This window comes from Juglans regia, chromosome 1 (assembly GCF_001411555.2).
Source record: "Juglans regia cultivar Chandler chromosome 1, Walnut 2.0, whole genome shotgun sequence".
NCBI classification, from domain to species: domain Eukaryota; kingdom Viridiplantae; phylum Streptophyta; class Magnoliopsida; order Fagales; family Juglandaceae; genus Juglans; species Juglans regia.
In genome coordinates, this window is record NC_049901.1 from 6,892,681 (window position 1) to 6,916,384 (window position 23,704).

Sequence of the window (23,704 nt, forward strand, 5' to 3'; positions counted from 1 at the left end):
TTGATATAATTTTTTTTTAATTTTTCTGAAAAGAAAAAATTAGATGGTAAGACAGTGCAAGTTGTACTGTAATAATTGAAATATATCTATCTCTATTATATAAGAGCCTATCTCAAATGAACAGGAATGAACAGTGGTTTTCTTGTTTTTCCGTGTGACATCCGTGTAGCACATACTGCTTTTTATATTTTGTGTTCGTAAATGTCTTTTTATTACTTTAATATCTTTTTGCAGAGGAAAAGACCTTTAAAAAACTTTTTCTTTCGTGGGATCAGTGAATAGCTTTGAGAATGGTGATGTTCTGCATTTACTGACATTTTATACTGATACAAGCATTTACTGACACATGAATATAAATAATTATTCAGATGTTCTGCATTAACTGACATTTATTCACTTAGTTGTACTTTTTTAAAAAGCAGTCTTTTTGCTTGTGTCAGCGGGAGAAAGAAATTACTTGTGTCAGTAGGTGATTCAATATAGATAATTATTAAATAATTAAAAATGATAAAACTTGTACGTTCTGATCCACCAATATCCAACAAAGACTACTCCCAACAAAGACTACTCCGGCCTGTTGCAGACATATGGCTCCTATTATATATCGATATATATATATAATGACAGGAAATAATTTCAACAATCTTTCACAGAAGTTTCCTTATTAAATATTGTACAAGAGAGAGAATCTGTAATGAATTAATGTGTTTAATTAATAACTTGTAAAGAATTCTATACTTTGCCTTTGAATTTCCAGAATATCGACCTTTGATTCGATTCTCCAATTGCATTCATAATTAAATGCATGAAAATGTAGGAATTATGTACCCTTTTACTCATACTGTTGAATCTTTCAAATGAATTAAAAAGTCAGAGCATGTTATTCACCAAAAAAGGGAGATCAAAGCGATCTATATATGTGCCAAAACCAAAAGGTTCAAAAATAAAAAGCATACATGCATGAAATAGACTGTGTCTCGAAAAGTAGAGTCTATTTTGCCCTAATTTGTTCTGATCTCTCTCTCACATGATAATACAGCAGCTTCTGCATTTACTGACATTTTATACTGATACAAGCATTTCCTGACACATGAATATAGATAATTATTCAGATATTCTGCATTTACTGACATTTATTCACTCAGTTGTATTTTTTTAAAAAGCAGTCTTTTTGCTTGTGTCAGCAGAAAGAAATTGCTTGTGTAAGCAGGAGAAAGAAATTGCTTGTGTCAGTAGGTTGATTGCTTGTGTCAGTAGGTTGATTCAACACATGAATATAAATAATATAACGATTTACATATTTAAATGATTAAAAATAATAAAACTTGTACGTTCTCATCCACCAATATCCAACAAAGACTACTCCGGCCTGTTGCAGACTTATGGCTCCTATTATATATCGATATATATATATATAATGACAGGAAATAATTTCAGCAATCTTTCACAGAAGTTTCCTTATTAAATATTGTACAAGAGAGAGAATCTGTAATGAATTAATGTGTTTAATTAATAACTTGTAAAGAATTCTATATAGAGTATGTAACACACACACACATTTATATATCATGTGTCTCACAACATTGATCTTGAGCTAGCTGATCATAAGGTTTTCTGCCATATATATACATTTTCTTTATCTCAAGCTAGCTAGGGTTTATATTAAACCTTTTTAACCTAGAGTTCTAATAAAGCCACACACACAGCTTTATTAGAAAATCATAGCAGCTAAGTTTCCACAAAAGGTTTCTAATAAACCTTTTTTCTCTATATAAAGCCACACACACGGCTTTATTAGAAAATCATAGCAGCTAAGTTTCCACAAAAGGTTTCTAATAAACCTTTTTTCTCTATATATAAGGTTTTCTGCCATATATATACATTTTCTTTATCTCAAGCTAGCTAGGGTTTATATTAAAGCCCTCGACCAAATCCCCAGCTGATCATATTCATGACAAAAAAGATGGAAGATAATATATATATAAATGAAAAATTCTATTTATCAGAGCCTATCTCAAATGTACAGAAATCAACAGTATTTTTCTTGTTTTTCCGTGTGATTTTATGTCTGATTTTGTTGGAAGATTTTCTTTTTATCTCTGATTTGATGTCTGATTTGATTGGTTTTACAACTTTTACTTACTTTACAGCAGTCTGATGGGTGATATGATGGGTGATATGGGTGATAGATAAGAGGTCAGAGGACGCCTAGAAAGAGAAGGAACATACTTTAAAAGATGATGTTGTGTTCATCTTTAGGAGAGTTCTTATTTTCATAGTGTTCTTTGTTTGGTTTCAGATATTGTTCCTCATTACAGGTAATTTTCTGAAAAATCCTGTATTTTTTACTTCTTCTCTAATACTCCATTTTTTCTTTTACGTACTGATCATCTTTTCAGCTTCTTTACCCTCTCTTCTCTTATCCTCTATTTTTTTCCTTTTACTGATTTTTAATATTTACTGCTGATTTTTACTGATGATTTCTTCTACTGATGAGTTCTTTTCAGCTTCTTTCCCAGCTCTTCTAAGGTGTTCTTACCAGCAGATTTCAAAAACTAAAATTTTCTGGTGTTTGATCATTGTAAGTGCATGATTGTTTAGTGTAATATTTTCTGTTAGTTATTTAGAGTAAATATTTTTTTACTTTCATGTTTGATACTGTGTTTCTAGCTTCGTTAGTCTTGTGTCAACCTAATCTCAAATTATTTGTTTTGTTTACATAAAGACCACCATTTTATCAAACATATGATGTTTCTAATGGCAATCCCCAACCAGAAGTGTGGGCAAACCCAGCATAAGATCCAAATATCAATTCCAATACTTGAAAGTTCAAAAAACAGAACAAGCACCTATGTAAACGAGATACTTTATTCAAGCACAAATGACTATATATCAAAAATTCAAAAATTCAAAATACATCCAAAGTCATGCACAGAGTTTTCATATATAGAAAACAAAACAAAATAAACATACAACCACGTTTTGTGATACCCAGCAAACACTTACATCAGAATAGACCTTAACTTGAGTGTCTAGCTTTGATCTCTAATTTTGCAAATCCTAATTAGCTCAAAAAATTAAAAATAAAATTTAATATAATTAAAATAATAAATTAAAAACAACAAATAGAGAATATTGGCTGCAGAGAATATTGGGAACACAGATAATAGAAACAACAAATAGAAATGCCCGAGAACAAAGGAAATTAGAAAAATGCAATTTCTGTAAATACAGAAACAAGAACAATTACAAAAATTGTTCATTAGAGAACATTCCACCTAGATTTAAAAAAGAAAACAAATCAACCCCTCCGAAAAAAATACATATGATGTTTCTATTGGCAATCCCCAACCAGAAGTGTGGGCAAACCCAGCATAAGATCCAAATATCAATTCCAATACTTGAAAGTTCAAAAAACAGAACAAGCACCCATGTAAACGAGATACTTTATTCAAGCACAAATGACTATATATCAAAAATTCAAAAAATAAAAATACATCCAAAGTCATGCACAGAGTTTTCATATATAGAAAACAAAACAAAATAAACATACAACCACGTTTTGTGATACCCAACAAACACTTACATCAGAATAGACCTTAACTTGAGTGTCTAGCTTTGATCTCTAATTTTGCAAATCCTAATTAGCTCAAAAAATTAAAAATAAAATTTAATATAATTAAAATAATAAATTAAAAACAACAAATAGAGAATATTGGCTGCAGAGAATATTGGGAACACAGATAATAGAAACAACAAATAGAAATGCCCGAGAACAAAGGAAATTAGAAAAATGCAATTTCTGTAAATACAAAAACAAGAACAATTACAAAAATTGTTCATTAGAGAACATCCCACCCAGATTTAAAAAAGAAAACAAATCAACCCCTCCGAAAAAAATACATAGGATGTTTCTAATGGCAATCCCCAACCAGAAGTGTGGGCAAACCCAGCATAAGATCCAAATATCAATTCCAATACTTGACAGTTCAAAAAACAGAACAAGCACCCATGTAAACGAGATACTTTATTCAAGTACAAATGACTATATATCAAAAATTCAAAAAATAAAAATACATCCAAAGTCATGCACAGAGTTTTCATATATAGAAAACAAAACAAAATAAACATACAACCACGTTTTGTGATACCCAGCAAACACTTACATCAGAATAGACCTTAACTTGAGTGTCTAGCTTTGATCTCTAATTTTGCAAATCCTAATTAGCTCAAAAAATTAAAAATAAAATTTAATATAATTAAAATAATAAATTAAAAACAACAAATAGAGAATATTGGCTGCAGAGAATATTGGGAACACAGATAATAGAAACAACAAATAGAAATGCCCGAGAACAAAGGAAATTAGAAAAATGCAATTTCTGTAAATACAGAAACAAGAACAATTACAAAAATTGTTCATTAGAGAACATTCCACCCAGATTTAAAAAAGAAAACAAATCAACCCCCTCTGAAAAAAATACTTCCGAAAAAAATGTATTTGTTCATCAACCCAACGATGTTGACCTCCCACTTAAATCACAGTTTGATCCTTGGGAAAATGGAACCTGTGACATGGGTGGGGCTCATGGGCACAAGTTCACCCATACCACTTGGGCTACCCACGGGTGGGTGTCACACAAACATAATTTGTTGCTTCATTGCATGGAAGAAATACTAAATGATCAAATAACAAACATCATACCCTCAAATTAATATGGAAAGCAAAACAAGCAGCAACACCAACACTAAAAAATCACAGCTAATTTGATAACCACGCTCAGCATTTCTCTACGTTTTAACAAACATCGTAAATCATAAGCACAAAAAGAATACTAGGTTCTTCGGAATGAAGAACACAACATAGAGTTCTAAAACCACAATTACCTAGATCATTATCCAATAAATCATTTCATAGACAATCAACTCATAGGTGAGATTCAAGAATATACCTCATTGATAGCAAGCATTTGCCCATTGCTCTTCTTCACCTTCTTCAACTTCCTCAAACAATACCTAATCCAGACCAAACAAAATATATTAAACCAAAACTAAGCAGAGAAAGAATAAGAGACCCACATATCGATAACACAACAATAAAAAAAACAACTTTCACCAAAAAACCCGGGTATAACCCGGGTTCCGGGTTATACCCGGGTTTTTTTTTTTTTAACACTAAAAGCCTATATTTATTTAAATTTCAGACCATCATTATTTTTTTATATAAAAGCCTTTATTTTATTAAAAACAATTCTAAGAAGTCAAATTGGAAAGCATAATATTTGTGTTCTAAATACTAAATGCATAAATTCATATGCATCACAATGCAATCCACTACAATGACTACATATTACATTATTCATTATTTATACATTACATTACAAAAAACAAAATTACAATATATGAATTACAAAATCAATGGCATGTCCATCAATGATTTAATCTCCACACCAAATAGCAAACTTCAAGTAATTGGACTGAAAGAGATCCTGAAAAAAATAAAAAGTTTTGAACAAGGATTATATATATATATTTTATAAGTAAACAAGGATTATATATACAAGGATTCAGACAAATTCCACTTACTAAATTAAAGATTATGATGAGAACAAAATCAGCTTTGCTCGATGCTTCTATACAAAGATATATATATATATATATTACTCCATGCTTAAGAAATTGTTAATAAACTTTATATATTAAAACCAAAAGTCAAAGAAATATGTAGACAATCAAAGTTGAGGGGAAGCACATGAAGTGGTAGGAGATCCAGATATCCCTAGACAGCCACTTCTCTTAGCAAAATTAATAAACAAGAACATAGGAGAAAACTCCAACTCCATATCCTGTGAATAACCTTCCCATGTCAAGGGGAAAAGCACCCTACATTAAAGTCATACCAAAAAAACCATAATAGCAAGAAGTTTAAGCAATATGAGAAGATTTAATCTCTTACACCAAGAATTGAAATGTGCAAACAATGCAAGAGAAATATACAACAAGCCATCCTGCAATGCAGAAACCAGCTGACATCCTCATTGCCTGCTTCCATTAAAACTCCAAAAGGTTAAAATACATGGTTTAGTAAGAATAGAGATGACCAACGTTGAGCACTACCAAATCACAGTTTTAAATTCAACATACCCCTTTTCGACCAATGAAGTCTGCAATCCTACCACTTGTGACAGCACCAAGCATTGCACCAATCGTTAATATGGAGCCAAACATGAAATTGTTGCTTAACTCTCTAAAGTCTTTGCTTTTCCTAAAAATATTTTGGAACCCAAAGGCCCCAATTTTTTTTTCCAAACTCCACCCGGAAACACAACTAATTTAAAAAAAAAATCTAGAAAAATCAAAGATACATCATCCCAAAAACCATTTCTTCCAAATAATAACAAATCTTCATTATATATATATGTTATCTATAATAGATCTAAACAAATCTAAAGAGATCTAAACAAATCTTCCAAATAATAATAACCCACGACTCTAGCATTTTGCAGCTAAATAGATCTAAACAGATACTCCTCAAACATTCAAACATACTCAAAAAAAATAAAAAACCCAAAATCAAGAAACAGAGAACAAAACAGAGGGAAGGAAAAAAAACATACCCAAACGGAAATCCGTTCTAATCTCTTGGATCCCAAGGTCGAGTAGTTCCATCGTTCGGCATCGCAGATAGCAAAGAGAGAGATAGAGCAGATGAGAGAGTGAGTAAAAACTGGGGCTAGGGCATCGCAGATGCAGGTGCAGGCGTAGAGCAGAGCGAAAGAGAGCAGATGAGAGAAATGAATCGGGGGGAGGGAGGCGCAGGACATCGCACTTCGCAGAGGAGAGAGAGAGAGGGAGAGAGAGAGAGAGCAGATGAGAGTTAGGGTGTGATTCGCAGGGGGAAGGGGGGTGCGGTAGGGCATCACAGTAGTTTACGATGGTTTGAGGGTTGCGTCTGGCGGCGCTGCTGTTGTGGGTGGCTACGTTGGTGGCTGGAGGAGACGCACAGCGTCGCTAGCGGCTACCGAGAGTGAGAGAGAGTAGGTTGGATTGAGAAAGAGCCAGAGAGAGTGGGTCGGGAAGAAGCTTCGAGAGAATGGGAACCAAATAAATATCAGATTGACACATAAAGCCAAGTTCAACGGTGAAGATTTAAAATTCTAAAATTATTCATATATATATATATTATTATGTAGGAGAGAGAGAAGATATATGGGAAATCGTGAAGTGACAGCTGCAACTGACATATCACGTTTCTCTTAACTTTTTGGACCTTTTTCTTCACCTCTATTTTTTTTTAAAATATTATTATTGTTTGAATAAGTTTAAAAGTAAAAAAAAAATAAAAAATAAAAAAAATCTGTTGAACCACCACAAAATCGACGCGTCAGCTCGGTCAAGGTGACCATCTTTTCAATTACTCTCTTGATCATCTTTTAGAGATAGAGGCAATTCGATATTTATTTACCGGTGTTAAAACGGAAATTTATGAAAATAATAATTATATTTAAAGGTTTTCATATAGCTTAAATGCATATTCATATTTTGGTTAGATATGAGTAAAATATTTTACATTAGATTAGTCAAACTACTGAACCTAAACTTATGAGTTACAGAATGTGCAAGTTCCATGCATTTTTGGAAAAAAAGTTAGAGTTCATTATTATAAAAATAATTTTTTATGTGAGTCTCAAATTTATCCAATTTTTTTAAATGAAATATTATGCGAAATTTACACGTCTTAAGACTATTTCTACATGCATCACTCATCTAACATCCGTCTTTTAAAAATGTAAACATAATAATATTACTCTTATGACATGACTAACTGTTCAATTAGAAAGCATATCCGATACTTTTAGCTCGGATTGCAGGCCTACTACATATGTCATCTCAAAATCAACTAACGAAACGAACACAACTTAGTGAAAATATGAAAATAAAAAAATACAATAATACAACAAAAAAAATCATAACATTTTTGCTAATATTATAATTTTCTTTCTAATAATAGGTTTTACACATCCAAAAATTAGATGAAAAAAATTGCAAGAAAATGAAAAAATGCGAGTAAAACCTTTAGATCCAAATACAGATCAAAAAATGAATAATAAAAATACACAAACAGCACTTCGAAGACCAATGAAAAAATATATCGCATCTAAATCCTAATTCATATGCAAAAATGAACAATGAAAATACAACAAAATGAAAATATATCCCAAATCCAAATGGAAATACAAAACGAATAAAGATACCAAAAAACCTTCAAATCCAGATCGAAATGCAAAAATGGACATGAAAAATACAACAAGGTGGGAAAAAACCTTCAAAGACCATCGATGTTGTGTGTGTGTGTGTGTGTGTGTGTGTGTGTTTGTGTGTATACAATGCAATCAAAACTTACAATGTCTTTTGGGTCTAAACAGGAATTATCCTCCTTATCAAGAGATCTAAATATATAAAAGACTCTCCACTGTTCATTTCAAGACCTGTAAGTCCCTTTATATATATATATATATATATTATATGTCACTAATGTGGAGACGTTTATTTCGCATTAAGTAGTTATTAATTATTCATTTAGTTTGGGTTGTGTGGAACAGTATTATCCAACGTTTAGAAGAATTGTTTGCTTCGTTAACATAATGAGAAGCGGTAAGATTGTGTTAATGAGTTATGTAGCATTTGTTTTCAAATAGTAATATTAGTTTTATAAAAGTTAAGCTTTGAAACTATTTTTTGAAGATCATGGAAAACAACCGGCGAAGAAAATCTCGTATAAAGATTTACCCGAAGAGAAAAAAGAAGAACTCCGTACAAAACAGAGAGAAAGATATGCTAAAAAAAAAGCATCTAGAAGCAATTCCATCCAATTAAAAGATTCAGCTTCATTTGGGGGTGATCAAATGACTATGTCAATTGATGAACCTTCAAATAATGATGTCCAACATATAAACATCATTCAGGATTTCACTGTTCTACAAAAAGTGTCAAAGAGACAACGAATTTTCCGCGCTGGTGTTGATATCGATGAATTGGTTTCGTCTCATGAAGTATGTGTTCCTCCTGGTGTTAATGTCTGTATAGTTGATTCAGAGGCAACTTCATCATTAAACAATGTGGCGAATCGTTCTGATTGTCCGAGTGATTCTATGGATTTCCTGACACGTCAATCAGGAAACACAAACATAGATGAAACGACCGTCTCTAATCAGTTTTTGATTCAACAGGTTTTCTTGAAATTATTTTTTCATATTTCTTATTCAATCAATCTTATATTCTTTTTTATTGAAATTTGAGAACATCCTATTCAAATAGGCTCCATGTGTTGTTCGGGAAGAGTCAAGTTTTGAAACAAGTATACCATCATCTCGTAGGGGTAAGAAACAAGTATAATTATATTATTCGTTCTTATTCCATTGTCAACTCTTGACACTCTTCCAGCAGTGTCCTTAGCCAGATCATTCAAACAATTCGATGGGTTTACGCCTATTGTCTTCTGTTCATTTTTAAACTCAATAGGTAGGGGACATCGTCGCTTTGTTGGACGTAGACAACTATTGCAAGTTGTGCCATCTGAATCATATTCCTTGCCGTATGTGCCTTGTTGCAGACATTGTAAAGCAAAACGATTCTATCATGAAACAAATGGATTTTGCTGTGCAGATGGGACAATTTCTTTGGCCACAAATGATGTCCCTGATCAGCTTTATGATCTTTTTACCTCCGATGCAAATGAAGCGGCGCATTTTAAGACCTATGTTCGGACTTATAATAACAAGTTCGCGTTTACATCTTTTGGAGTTAAATTCGATAGAGATCTTTGCAGACGAAATAAAGGGATTTATACCTTCCGAACTCAGGGACAGATCTATCACTATATCGATGATTTAGTCCCTTTAAATGGTCGTCCTTCTTCTCTCCAATTGTATTTCTATGATACTGAGCACGAATTAGAAAATCGTATTTCTGATTCAGACAGAATGAACCCATCAATTATAGCTCAACTCATCGATATTCTTCGCATAAATCCATATTCTGTGTTTTTCCGATCTCTTGGTGATTTGCCAAATTTGGAAAATCAAGTAATCCATATAAGATCAGATGCTGGCCTAGATCAGCGTGTGTTCAATGCCCCGACATCTTCACAAGTTGCAGCGATATGGGTTGAAAATGAAGATGCAGATCAGTTGGGAGGACGGGACATTTGTGTCTTTGGTCATTCTGGTGGAAGTCATATAGTTCAGTATTATTTTGGCTGCTATGATCCACTTCAGTATCCGCTATTATTTCCTTTTGGGGATACTGGTTGGCACCAAGGCATTAAAAGGATCAATAGAGGAAGCACAGTAATATGTAATGAAACAACCCGATCAATAGATCCTCACCAATCAATGTCAGCAGAAGAATTACTTACAAGAGAACAACGAGGTTAGAGTATAATCTTAATCTTTCCATTTTGTACTTAGAGCATTAGCATTGGTCTATACATATGCATATGCAAAATCGCCTCTTTTCCATATCCACTTTGTCATTCAAGCAAAATTCTCACATTGGTTTATGCATATTTGACACAAAATAATAATAAATTATTATTATTTTATTATTATTATTGTTTTGCTAAAATCAATTTTTTTATATATATTTTGCAATTAGCATCCACTACATACATTTGACATTAATAATATAAATTCAATAATAAAAAATATAGTTTTTTTTATATATTATATTAAAAATATAATAAAATGAAAAAAATATATATAATATATTATAATAATAAAATGAATGTGCAAGTGAAGATTTGTTGTGTTGTTGAAAAAGGGAGAAAATGAAATGATTGTGAGAGAGAGAGTGGGAGGAGAGATAAATAATGATTACAATAATATTTGTAGGGTGAATAGTGGTTATCCAAATTTGGATAAGCGCTGTTCATAGGTAGCTAAATATTTGGATATGCATAAGCCAATGTGGAGGATTTTATGGTCATATTATGCAAATATGACTTTGCATATGTATATGCATAGACCAATGCTAATGCTCAGTTTGTACACGTCCAATTTTGTAATATTGCATTCCCCTTCAACTTTTGTAGCATTAAACAGAAAAATGAAGGATCCAATTGTTTCGTGTCGTGAGTATTATTGCTACAAATTACAAATCAGAGAAAATTTCAGATCAATTTTGTTGCAGTCTGGTCGTCTATTGCAACAATTCGTTGTTGATATGTATGTTAAGATCGAGACATCAAGATTAGACTATTTCCGTAGCAAACAACAACATATTCGATCTGAGTTATATCAAGGTATTGTTGATACCATTACACTAGGGGAAACTAACGCTTCTAATGTTGGAAAACGGATTATTCTGCCTTCGTCATTTATTGGGGGTCCAAGAGACATGCGAAAAAGATATATGGAAGCAATGGCTTTAGTTCAGCGTTATGGTAAACCAGACATTTTTTTAACAATGACATGCAATCCAAATTGGCAAGAAATTTCAAATGAATTACGCCTACATGAGGAGAGTCAAAATCGGCCTGATTTAGTTGCTCGGGTCTTTCGTGCGAAATTAGAAGAATTAAAGGATCGATTATTCAAGCAACAGATATTTGGAAAAGTTTCAGCATATGTCTATGTTATTGAGCACCAAAAAAGAGGCCTTCCACATGCTCATTTTCTAATTATATTACAAAGAGATTGGAAACTCTATGCGCCTGAATCTTTTGATGAGATTGTATCGGCAGAGATACCTGATAAAAATACGAATTTGCACTTGCATAACGCCGTTGTCAAGCATATGATGCATGGACCATGTGGAGTGTTGAATCCAACAAATATTTGCATGAAAAAAAATGGTTATTGCAAAAGCCATTATCCAAAAAATTTTGCATCAAGTACGACTGTTGGAAATGATTGCTTCCCAATATATAGGCGTTCTGACAATGGAATAACTGTCAAAGTGAGAGGTCATAATTTGGATAACCGTTGGGTCGTTCCATATAATCCGTATTTGCTTGCAACATTTGACTGTCACATTAACGTCGAGATTTGTTCTACTATAACAGCAGTCAAATATCTTTATAAGTACATTTACAAAGGGCATGATCGTATTGCTTTCAATTTGGTTTCTGAACAAAATAATCAACAAATTGATGAAATCCAACAATTCCAATCAGCCCGATGGATTGCTCCGCCTGAAGCTATGTGGAGAATATATGGCTTTGTTGTTAATGAAATGTACCCAGCAGTGTATAGCTTACATTTACATCTTGAGGATCAACACCAAGTAACTTTTCGAGCAAATGAAGACTTAATCAATATTCTCAACTCTGATCGGTCTGCAAAATCGATGTTAACAGAATTCTTTGCATTAAATCGAGTGGATGAGAATGCCAGGACTTTGTTGTACAAAGAATTTCCAGAATTCTATGTTTGGAGCCAGCAATACAAAGAGTGGACTTGTCGAAAAAAGAAAACTGTTATAGGTCGAATTATTACAGCAAATCCATTTGAAGGTGAGAGGTATTATCTGCGGATATTGCTAAATCATGTAAGAGGACCTTTGTCATTTGAAGATCTTAGGACAGTTGATGGTGTTGTGGCTCCAACTTTTCGTGAGGCAGCAACTATGCATGGTTTGCTACAGAGAGACAGTGGTTTAGAAGATTGCTTACATGAAACATCTCTATATCAAATTCCGTCCAGTTTGAGGCGGCTATTTGCAACTATATTGGTTTATTGTAATCCAACCAATCCGAGAGAGCTTTGGGAACGTTTTGAGCAAGATATGTCAATTGATTTTAGGTCAACTGAAGATTCTATGTTGACTGTAAGAATGCAAGTTTTGCGCTCAATCTCTTTTACACTTGAATCAATGGGGAAACACATTAATTCATTTCATCTTCTTGATGACGACATTTGTTTTGATGAAGACCAATTCGAATCTAGGGAAATCGATGATGAATTGGCTGTTGAAATTCCAGAAGAAGATACTGCTGCATCAGAAATCCTTAATAGTGAACAGCGACATGTCTATAATTCAGTTTTGGAAAATGTTTTTTCAAACAAAACTGCTACATTCTTTGTTGATGGCCCTGGTGGGACAGGGAAGACATTCCTGTACAAGGCACTTCTCGCTGCAGTAAGATCAAGAAAATTAGTGGCACTTGCAACTGCTTCATCTGGTGTTGCTGCATCTATCCTTCCTGGAGGTCGAACAGCACACTCGCGCTTTAAGATTCCATTAGATACTGATGAACATAGCATGTGTTGTGTTAGTAAACAAAGTGCCATTGCAAAGCTACTACGTGTAGCAAGGTTAATTATATGGGATGAGGCCCCTATGTCAAGAAAACAACACATCGAAGCTTTAGATAAAATGTTACGAGACATTAATGATTCAGAGTTAACATTCGGTGGAAAAGTTATCGTTTTTGGTGGAGATTTTCGCCAGGTTTTACCTGTGGTTCGTAAAGGAACAAGACAAGAACATGTTGACGCCAGTTTGGTTTCATCTTATTTGTGGCCTACATTGATCAAACTTCGTTTAACTGAAAATATGAGAGCAAGATTGGATCCAGTTTTTTCAGAATATGTGTTAGAATTAGGCAACGGAATGCCACCAATCACAATTGACGAAACTGTAAAAATTCCTAATGGCATGCTTGTTCCCTATGAAGATGACTGTACTTCTTTGGATCATTTAATAGATGTTGTTTTCCAAGATATTCATGAATATTCAATAAATATTTCAGCTATGATGAATCGGGCCATATTAACACCAAAGAACAGTTATGTTGATGAAATAAATACATTACTGATTCATAGGTTTCCTGGTGAGCTTAGGCGATATTATAGCTTTGATGAAGCAATAGATGCATCTGAACAATCAGTTATGGAGGATTTTTTAAATACTCTAACCCCAAATGGACTTCCTCCTCATGAATTGTTACTAAAGATAAACTGTCCCATCATGTTGCTTAGAAACATTAACCCTTCAGAAGGACTATGCAACGGAACACGTCTAATTTGTCGGGCTTTTGATCGAAATGTAATTGATGCAGAAATCGCAGTTGGGCACCATAGCGGAAAAAGAGTCTTTATTCCAAGGATCCCATTCTTGCCAAATCTTGATGAAAATAGTGGTTTCCCATTCAAAAGAACCCAATTCCCTATCAGATTAAGTTTTGCAATGACTATAAATAAGTCACAAGGGCAAACATTGGATTTTGTTGGGATATATTTACCTCAACCTGTTTTCTCACATGGTCAATTATATGTGGCTTTATCAAGGGCTAAGACTGCATCTACAGTAAGGGTTTTAATACGGCCAGTGTCGACTGATCGATCAGAAAAGAACTGCACAAAAAATATTGTCTATACAGAATTATTAAGATTAGCATGTTCAGATTAATGTTCTACAGGTAATGATTCAATTGTATAATTTGAGTTTAACTACTTAAACAAAATTATGCATTTTATAGAATTCTTTTTCTATATGTTTAGTATTGTGTTCTTTATTTCTCATTGTAATTTTTTTTTTTAATTTAGTATTGGGTTACTACACTTACACCTTTAATATTTTTGTATGTGAACAGTTTTAAAGATGCGGACGGTTTATACATCGATGAAAGATATCACTCCAAGTACAAGGAATTGGAAAATCAAAATGATCGTGGCAGACAAGTCACCCAAACGAACAGGCCAACGCTCACCAGTGAAGTACCAAAGCCTAACATTGATTGATCCAGAGGTATAATATTTATTTCTATCTATTGTCTTTTATTTTTTTTGGTGTACTAACAACTGATAAATGATTTTGTTATTTTTGTATCATATTTATTAAGTTTTGTATTTTTATTTTTTTTACTACTAATTTGTAAAAAATCTTAAAAATATTATTTTTTTAAAACCCAAAAATAATTTAAAATAAACAAAATTATTATACTCAATTATTTATTACAATATTTTTTTTTGTAAATTATTTATTTCAATTTCTTATACTATACAGGGAAATCGAGTGCAAGCAACAATGTTTGATAAAGATATAGACTCGCGAGATGATACTTTACATATTTTCCGGTCATATTACATCAGTAATGCATATGTAAGGCCACTGGATCCGAAGTATAGAATTGAAACACATGAATATCAATGGATCTTAAATTCCAAAACGATAATTGAGGAAGTTCCAAAGGATGAAGAACAATTGGAGGTACCAAAGTACCAACTCATTCCGTTCAATGAATTAGACGCTTACAAAGACTCAATTGCAGAAATAGGTAATTCACTCTTGATTTTAGAATATTTAATTATCAATTTATTAAAAATTTAAATCTTATTTGTCAGATGTTTTAGCTGTTGCAATCAATATCAAGCCATGTAGAGAGATAACTTCAGTACATGGACCAACAACTATTCAGGAAATATATGTCATTGATCAAAGGTAAAAATATTTTTTAGGTAGTTTACTTTTTTAAAATTATGTTTCAATCTTTATTTCTTGTATATTCTGTTAATTCTTTTTTTATTCCAATTTTTGTAGCTTAAACCCCATATGTTTAACTATGTGGGGTCAATTTGTGCAAGATGAATGCAAAAAAATCTCAGAAATAATTGGGACAAAGCCAGTTATACTTGGAACAAGAATAAGAGTTGGTTCTTATAATGGTATTTTTAATAATTAACAATCTTATATTTTTCTTTTATATTGTATATGCTTGCATTAATCACGATCTCTATTTCTAATGAAGGATTGTCTCTTTCATCACGTCCGAAAAGTAAATTTATGATCAATCCTGTTCTTCCTGAGGCAACTTCATTGCAAGAGTGGTAATCGTCAGAAATAAGTCATTATTTGTTTCGTGCTACTTGAATATTAAAATCTTCATATTTTTATTTCTTATGTTGCATTTGTTTTTATGAATTTTAAGGGCGGTAATTAATGATTCATTACTTGAGAGTATTATTGCAAGATGCTTGACATACCCGTCTACATCTCTGTCTTCTGTTGGTATACGAGAAATAATCAAGAATTGTGATGTTGCTGAGTTGATCAAAAGTTTATAACCCATGGCGGTAAAATCCTATTTTTCGTAACAAATTCAAATATTTATACAATCAATTCATCTAAAAAATTATTTTTGATGTAATGTAGAAAGCAAAATTTTGGATAAAGGCGAAGATAATAGTGGTTGACTTGCGCCAGATATTTTTTTACATGTCATGTATTGGTTGTAATAAAGGAACTGGGTATGCTTACAATGATAGCTTCCTTTGTTACCATTGCAAACACCAAAGTATTTCCCAACCACGGTATGTATCATTCAAATTTTTTGTTCTGTTTGATAATTTATGTGATAAATTTAATGTATAACTTTTATTGATTCTAACTTAAAATGATATTTCCATCAATTTTATAGTTGTCGAGCATATGTTCAACTCGACGATGGTACAGGAAAACTATCTGCTGTTATGTTTGGTGAAGTTGTAGAGGAAGCATTCGGTTGTTCGGCAGTTGAGCTAATGAATCATACTGGTGATGTATGTTTTCTTATTTTCTATTACCTTTATTGTTGTGAGTAAAAACGTCTGTCTTAGAATTTTTGACATATTTACTACATTAATTTCCAGCATATATATTCTTTAAATTTTTATTAATCATGCAAGGTTATTAAAAATTTCTTTTGCAGGAACATTTGCCTTATATAGAAAATCTTGTAGCACAAGTTTCACAGAAAGAGTGGATGATTGAACTTTTAGTAGATCCCAATCGACTCAACCAACAACAGCACAAGAATTTCAATGTCATTTCTATTGATGCAGTACAAGAAGACACAAAATGATGGATCATAGTAAAAACATCAAGGGACTCATATTTTGAACTGATGTTTTTGTCGAGTTTGTTGCTAAAACTATCGATGTTATAAATATGTGTTGGACTATGTTATATTTTGAACTAATGTTTTTGTTGGGTTTGTATTAAACTTATCGCAAGTAACTTTGCTAAAACTATCAATGTTATAAATATGTGTTGGAGTATGTTATATTTTAAACTAATGTTTTTATCTTCTAATCTATGCAAGCATGTAATTATTATACTCTACTTAACTATCATTTTTATAGAATATATATTATTTTTTTAAAATAATTATTTTACCCAACTAGGCAAACGTGCTTTGCACGTTATTTTGACCTAGTATCTATATATATATATATATATAGAGAGAGGTATATATAGGGAGTGAATGAATATATCTCATCTCAACACGTTGAAATGTAAAACAACTTATTAATTGATATCACTAAGCAATAAAAAATCACCGTGCATGGTTTTCACGCGCCATCCACATTTGTGCATGGTCCTCACGCACCACCCTTTAAACAACTCTTCTCGATAAACGCGTCAGATCACCAGACTCACCACTATTATACATTTCAGATCTGACATTTGTGATTGAAAGAGACAAGTGTATTACCTTTATGGGCAGTCACAGATTCTAAAGTCTATCAGAGTTGGTCTAGACTGTAATTCATCATTTTTCGCATCTATCTTACTAATTTCATTTTTGGTTTCTTTATTGTTAATTAAAATAAAATAAAAAAAGTTCGTCTATCGGACGTTTGTCTGTAGAGGTCGAGTCATCAATTTATATGAAAGATTAGGTTGAGTCTCTTCTTAGACAGAGAGTGTTGTCTCTTAGACGTTTGTCTATAGAGAGTATCAATAATAGTGAAAATCATTCTAGTCACAAAAATAAATAGTATACTAGTAGAGCTTCAAATGCATTATTTTGATTTGTGATGTTATGTTTGATATGAGACATTCTGAAATGTATCCGTTAATAGATGTAAGTTTATCTAATGAATGAATAATGATAATTTCTCTTAAAAAAACAATAAAAAATAAGTAAATACTAAAATAAATAAAACAGAAAAATAAGAAAGTTTGATGCATTGATCAAATTGGTTTTGTGAGCTAAGTTTTTTTTAGTAGCAATCAGGTTTATAATTGTGAATGAGGCTACGAGAAAATTCGGTGCATTGATCAAATTGGTCTGTGAGCTAAGTTCTTTGATATAATTGTTTGCTTATATAGTGAATTAATCAAACCCTAAACCTTAGGGATTCAAATTTCAATTGTTTGCTTATAATATATATAAAATATATAATATATAATATATTTTCGTCTTTCTCAATCGCAGCATGTAGCCGATCGTTAAAAGACTTTGTCATGAATTCTAGCTTTGTTTGCTTATAAAAGACCAGCAGCGACATAGTCGTCTCCAAGTGCTCATAGGTACGGCCGCACGAACCTATGAAGTTATAAAGGCGACAAAACGAAAATTCGGGAATGACGTAACAAGTTTAACCTTCTATTGGGGGCCCAAAAAACAAAAAAGCATTAAGCGTAGTTTGAATATAAAAATGATTTTACCTCATTTTATTTCATCGTTAAAATATTTTTAAATTTTTATATAAAATATAATAAATAATTTAATTTTTTTAAATTTTAAAATAATAATAATATTAAAAAAATAATATTTTAATAATATTTTATTTAATTTTTACAATTTATCTAAAACTATCTCATCTCATCTCACTATCCAAACGGAACGTAAAGTTGTTCTTTCTATTCTCACTTTCTTATGGTGCCAAAGGTAGTATAATAAAAATTAAAATTAAAATTTAAACTCTATCAGTTAGTTGCTAACTAATTTTCAAAGAGCTTCACGTAATCTTTCTCTTTATGTTTTGTTGACGAGCTCTTATAAGTACAAGCGGATTTGCAAATCAATTTGTACATCAATATTAACGTGGACTATTTTGTCAGATGTTAATTAAAAAGGAAAAAAAAAAAAAGAGAAACAAGATTGTTTCCTTAAAGTCTACATTTCTATCTTAGTATTGATACGCAAATCTGCTTACAATTAGATTTGTTTCATTGTTGGCTATTCGGAAAGTTGTTTTTTATTTTTCATCCGTTAAAATTATAGTTCTTTCAGGATTGGGTGAGAAAAATTTAATATCCTTATAGGTTTGTAGCAAAGATTAATGTATAAGGTTTGAGAGAGAGAGACCATACAGAGAGGGATTGAAGATGTCTGTATTTTTCCTTAATGCAACAAAGAGAAACATGGCCACTTTTGTTGTTTGTATGGATTCTTTAACGAGTAATTCTATATATAATCGTAAAGTATATAAACATTGCGTAATCGATTTAAAAAATAGTAGAATTTATTATTATAAAATTAATTTTTTTAATATGAATCTCATATTTTATTAATATTTTTTAAAAATAATTATACGATAATTACATAATTTACAATTATAAATATATTTTCTCTTCTTTAATATATCAAGTTAGTAATAGGCCAACAAAAATTTACCGCCTTAGTACCTTTTCAAGTAGAAGCTCATTGATTCGAAAAGGAAGATTTTATCTGCTTTCAAGTTTCCATCTTTGATTATTATTTTTATTTATTTCAATAATATTATACAATTATAAAACAAACGTATAAATCTCGTATATTCTATTAAAAAAACAAAGAAAGTAAAAGTCATCATAAAAAAAAATTGTTTTTTCCATATAATTTTCAGATTTTTTCTATTACCCTCAAATTGAGTGCACTAAACTCACATAGCTAGGTTCTGTAGGATGATATAAATCATTTCTCTATTTATTATTTTTTGTTTTTTTATCTATAAAATCACTATGTTGGGGCTTGCTGACGTGGCATATTTTCATTAGACATTCATGCGCAAATATACATCCTTTGCAGCAGAATATACCCACAAATTCAAACCCAAACGGTGACAAAACAAGAGCAATCACGCACAATTTCAATGAGACAGAGGGGGGTATTTTTAGGTAAGCTTTCTAAGCCAGAATTTTACTTGTTTGAGCTCTGACGAGCTATCCTCATCAAGCAAATCCAGACGATTCTTGAGCCAAAGGTACTTTAACTCAAAACTTTGAGCTTCAGTTTCGTATTTTCAGATTGATCTGGGCTTAAAAATCTGGACTTTCGTCTCAATCATGTTGTAGCGTATAGATTGTTTCTTCACACTCTGACTTGAGATTAGGGTTTCTGATCTGAACTGTAATGCCTGGTATTATTCACCGATCCTTTGAGTTCCCAAAATTTATGTTAATAGGTTTTCTCATTTGATGCTAGAAATCGATACTTAGATTTGAAATTTTGGATCTTCGGGTGTGGTTGCCATGACTTACGGTTTGCATTTGGTGTTTGACTTAAATGTGATTTCTGAGAATTGAGTCCCATGGACGGTATCGGGGAATCTTCTGAATCTGCATGTGGAGAATCTAGTTCTCAATCGAAGAAAACTGGGTCTTTTCGTGAAGATGATAGCTGCCGTAAACAAGTGTCACCTATAAGGGGCGGTGGCTCGAGGAACACGAGTCCACTGAGTCGGGTGAGATCAAGGAACACTAGCCCTTTAAGGCAGAAAGTGATTATGACCAAACCACGTGGATTAGATGAGGAAAGGGTTGCAACATTTGGTAAAGCAGTTCACCCCGATGTTCAAATGGAAGATAGAATATGGGCAATGTTGCCCGAAGATTTGTTGAATGAGATTTTGGCTAGGGTTCCACCCTTTATGATCTTTCGCCTACTCTCTGTTTGTAAACGTTGGAATTCAATTCTTCAAGATAGTAGTTTTCTTAAATTCCATTCACAAGTTTCATCTCATGGACCTTGTCTTCTAACATTTTGGAAGAACTCACAGACCTCACAATGCTCGGTCTTCAGCTTGCCGTTAAAAACATGGTATAGGATTCCATTCACTTTTTTGCCACGGTGGGCATTCTGGCTGGTTGGTTCTTCAGGCGGTCTTGTTTGCTTTTCTGGGCTAGATGGGTTGACTTTCAAAACTTTAGTTTGCAATCCGCTCACACAAACTTGGAGGACATTGCCGAGTATGCACTACAATCAGCAAAGGCAACTGATCTTGGTTGTCGACAGGATGGATCGATCGTTTAAACTCATAGCCACTAGTGATATATACGGTGACAAATCTTTGCCCACTGAGGTATATGATTCAAAGCTCAACAGTTGGTCACTTCATCAGGTGATGCCTGCAGTTAATCTTTGCTCTTCAAAGATGGCATATTGTGACTCCAAATTGTATTTGGAAACCCTTTCACCACTTGGTCTAATGATGTATCGGATGGATTTGGGTTGTTGGGAACACATTCCAGCTAGGTTCCCACGGTCTTTGTTGGATGGGTATTTGGTTGCTGGAACTCAGAAGCGTCTGTTTCTAGTTGGAAGGATTGGTCTTTACAGTACGCATCAGAGTATGAGAATTTGGGAATTGGACCATGCAAAAATTATCTGGGTGGAGATTAGCAGGATGCCACCAAAGCATTTCCGAACTTTGTTGAGGTTATCGGCTGAGAGGTTTGAGTGCTTTGGTCAAGATAATTTGATCTGTTTTACATCTTGGAACCAAGGGAAGGGCCTTCTATTTGATGTGGATAAGAAGGTTTGGTCCTGGATTCCTGGCTGTGCTCTTCAGTCATACAACAGCCAAGTTTGTTTCTATGAGCCAAGATTTGATGCTGCTATCTACTGACGAAGAAATTTTTCACTGCAGTGTCCAGTTTTGTCAATTACATGAGGTTTATGAGTTGTTAGCGTCTTCATTTGGCGTCTTCTCTGATTTATTTCTTCTGTGCATCCGTGAGAAAGTTTCTTCGCCCTAAGTTGGTCGCTTCATCATCCAATTTCTTTGAGCTTTATTTGCTATATTGGCAATAAAGGTACATCCTGAAAAGAACAAAAAACAGTGTTCTTGGTGAAAATTTGGCAATGCAAGGGTGATATCACCTAATACCAGGGCTCTGAAATCCACAATGATTGAACCGGGTTGTAGTTTAGACAAGGGCTAGATCCTTAATGGAAGGGAAGTAAGCAGGCGGTTTTCTTTCCAACTCTTGTAAAATATTTTTGAAACTGATTTGTACATGGAAGCTGCATTTCACCAACTTTTTCTATACCTTGCTCATTAATCAAATAGTACAACGGTCTATTTTTTTTTAATGGGGTCTTCACTGTTTCTTTATTGCATTATGTTACTAAATGGATATTTGTCTGTGTTTTTCCTGTTACCACTTTGATTTTCTTTTGTGCGTGATTAGTAACCCCCGTGGATCATTAATTATGCTTTTTACAGTTCTCACCTGTTTTTTCTGTTCCAACCTTGTATTTCATAATTGTTGTTTTGTGGACCGCCATTTGACTTTTGCCTTCGCAGTATATGTATTTATTATGCTGTCACTGGCTATGCCAGTGCGGCAAGGATTCCACAATTTCTGGGTACTTGTATAATTTTACTCCTGTGGTTCAACCTAAAGTGTGATACTAGAGTTTGGTTTTCTGTGGCGCCTTGTGCCATTATTCAAGGGGATCATTGCACTGAAAAAGCTCAAGTTTTACTTGATGGAAAAGGTCTTTTTGTACTTCAACACATACCCATCTGTGGTAGGGGCAGCAGGGATATCAGATGGGCTTTTAGGGTAGTCATAATTCGATGCAATAATATTCTTATATGATTGCTATATTTTTGACTGATCTTATTAACAGGTTGCGACCATGTTCAGTCGTCCAGTTTGGTGCCGGACTCTAAAATATGTGTTCCTGTCATGCATTTTGAATTATGATCATCTACCTTTAAGACTCAGCAGTTCGTAAGTGATTGACGGTAGAGTATTAGGATGAATGTAAAATCACCTAGTAAGGTCCGTAGGTATACCTTGGCGGCGGCGCTAGCAAATGTGTTCTGCTACATGAACTATATGTTTCAGTGCCTGACCGCGATGCTGCTGTTTAAGGATCAGCCTTAAACACTCGCAAGAATCTCTTCTAAATTTGGTGAATGAGTGCAGTCCAATCATATAAACTAAACTCATTGTCTAGGAGCTCAAAGCTTTGATTGAGTTGATTCTACAATTTTATTCAGCGGTTTAAAAAAAGAAAAAGAAAAAGAAAAATTGTATACACCTGTCCATGTTTCATGTGACAATGTTCTTGAAAGCCAAACAGGTTTTCTTCACTTTGAAAATTGAACAATCAAAGTCTAACAGCTGCCCCCTCGACACTAACTCCTCAAAAGCTACATCTCTGTACTTGGGTACAAATCCTAAGACTTTTTATGTGGATGCTGCTCTTCCTTTTCCATTCTATTATATCGAAGTGCTCGAGATTAACAGATCAGTTTTCCTGAAAAGAAGAAACCCAGATGGGTTTGAGAGTGTTCCTTCTGGATCAAGAGCACACAAGTAGCGTGATTATCTGTTCAGTGAAAGACTAGTACAGGTAATTATTTGATTACTACTAAGATCCAAAGAATCAAAAGACGGCCTCGGTAAATGGAGCCATGCAGGCAGGCAGGCATGCTTGCTTTCAGTATCCTTGTGTCGACTTTTCCCTTTTTGATATTTGCTCTTTTCTCATAATTTACTTCCCAATGCACACACGTATTGGAAAATATTAAACTAACCACCAAAGCAAAATGAGTTTTTCCTTGGAAAATCTTCTTTTGGTATAACAAGATACTTGCTTACAACTGTAGCTTGTGGTCAGTTAAATATTATTTACTTGTGAAATTATTTAAAATAGAAATTTTTTTTCATCAGTATTTATTCACACCCCATACCTCACACCATATAAAAAATATCC

At 33.0% G+C, this 23,704-nt stretch overlaps 2 protein-coding genes across 2 annotated transcripts; both read left to right on the forward strand.

The window, feature by feature from the left end:
* The first annotated feature begins 8,912 nt into the window (after positions 1–8,912).
* LOC118344525 lies at positions 8,913–16,843 on the forward strand. Its single transcript, XM_035685473.1, has 11 exons — positions 8,913–9,230; positions 9,319–9,379; positions 9,523–10,349; positions 11,191–14,143; positions 14,597–14,751; positions 15,010–15,280; positions 15,348–15,444; positions 15,544–15,668; positions 15,752–15,830; positions 16,421–16,541; positions 16,691–16,843. The coding sequence occupies exons 1-11, from the start codon at positions 8,913–8,915 to the stop codon at positions 16,841–16,843; spliced, it is 5,160 nt and encodes a 1,719-aa protein (XP_035541366.1).
* A 2,954-nt stretch (positions 16,844–19,797) lies between these two features.
* On the forward strand, positions 19,798–22,066 carry LOC108988209 (F-box/kelch-repeat protein At5g15710). The gene has a single exon (XM_018961389.2). It carries the CDS (start codon positions 20,283–20,285, stop codon positions 21,597–21,599), a length of 1,317 nt encoding a protein of 438 aa, XP_018816934.1. The 5' UTR covers positions 19,798–20,282; the 3' UTR covers positions 21,600–22,066.
* The last annotated feature ends 1,638 nt before the right edge of the window (positions 22,067–23,704 follow it).

Excerpts from the sequence above, each read along its gene's own strand:
- LOC118344525 (XM_035685473.1), top strand. The coding sequence starts at position 8,913 with ATGTCAATTGATGAACCTTCAAATAATGATGTCCAACATATAAACATC. Across the intron at positions 14,144-14,596 it reads AAATCTTGATGAAAATAGTG|TTTTAAAGATGCGGACGGTT; the intron begins GTTTCCCATTCA and ends GTATGTGAACAG. Across the intron at positions 15,281-15,347 it reads AGACTCAATTGCAGAAATAG|ATGTTTTAGCTGTTGCAATC; the intron begins GTAATTCACTCT and ends CTTATTTGTCAG.
- LOC108988209 (XM_018961389.2), top strand. The coding sequence starts at position 20,283 with ATGGACGGTATCGGGGAATCTTCTGAATCTGCATGTGGAGAATCTAGT.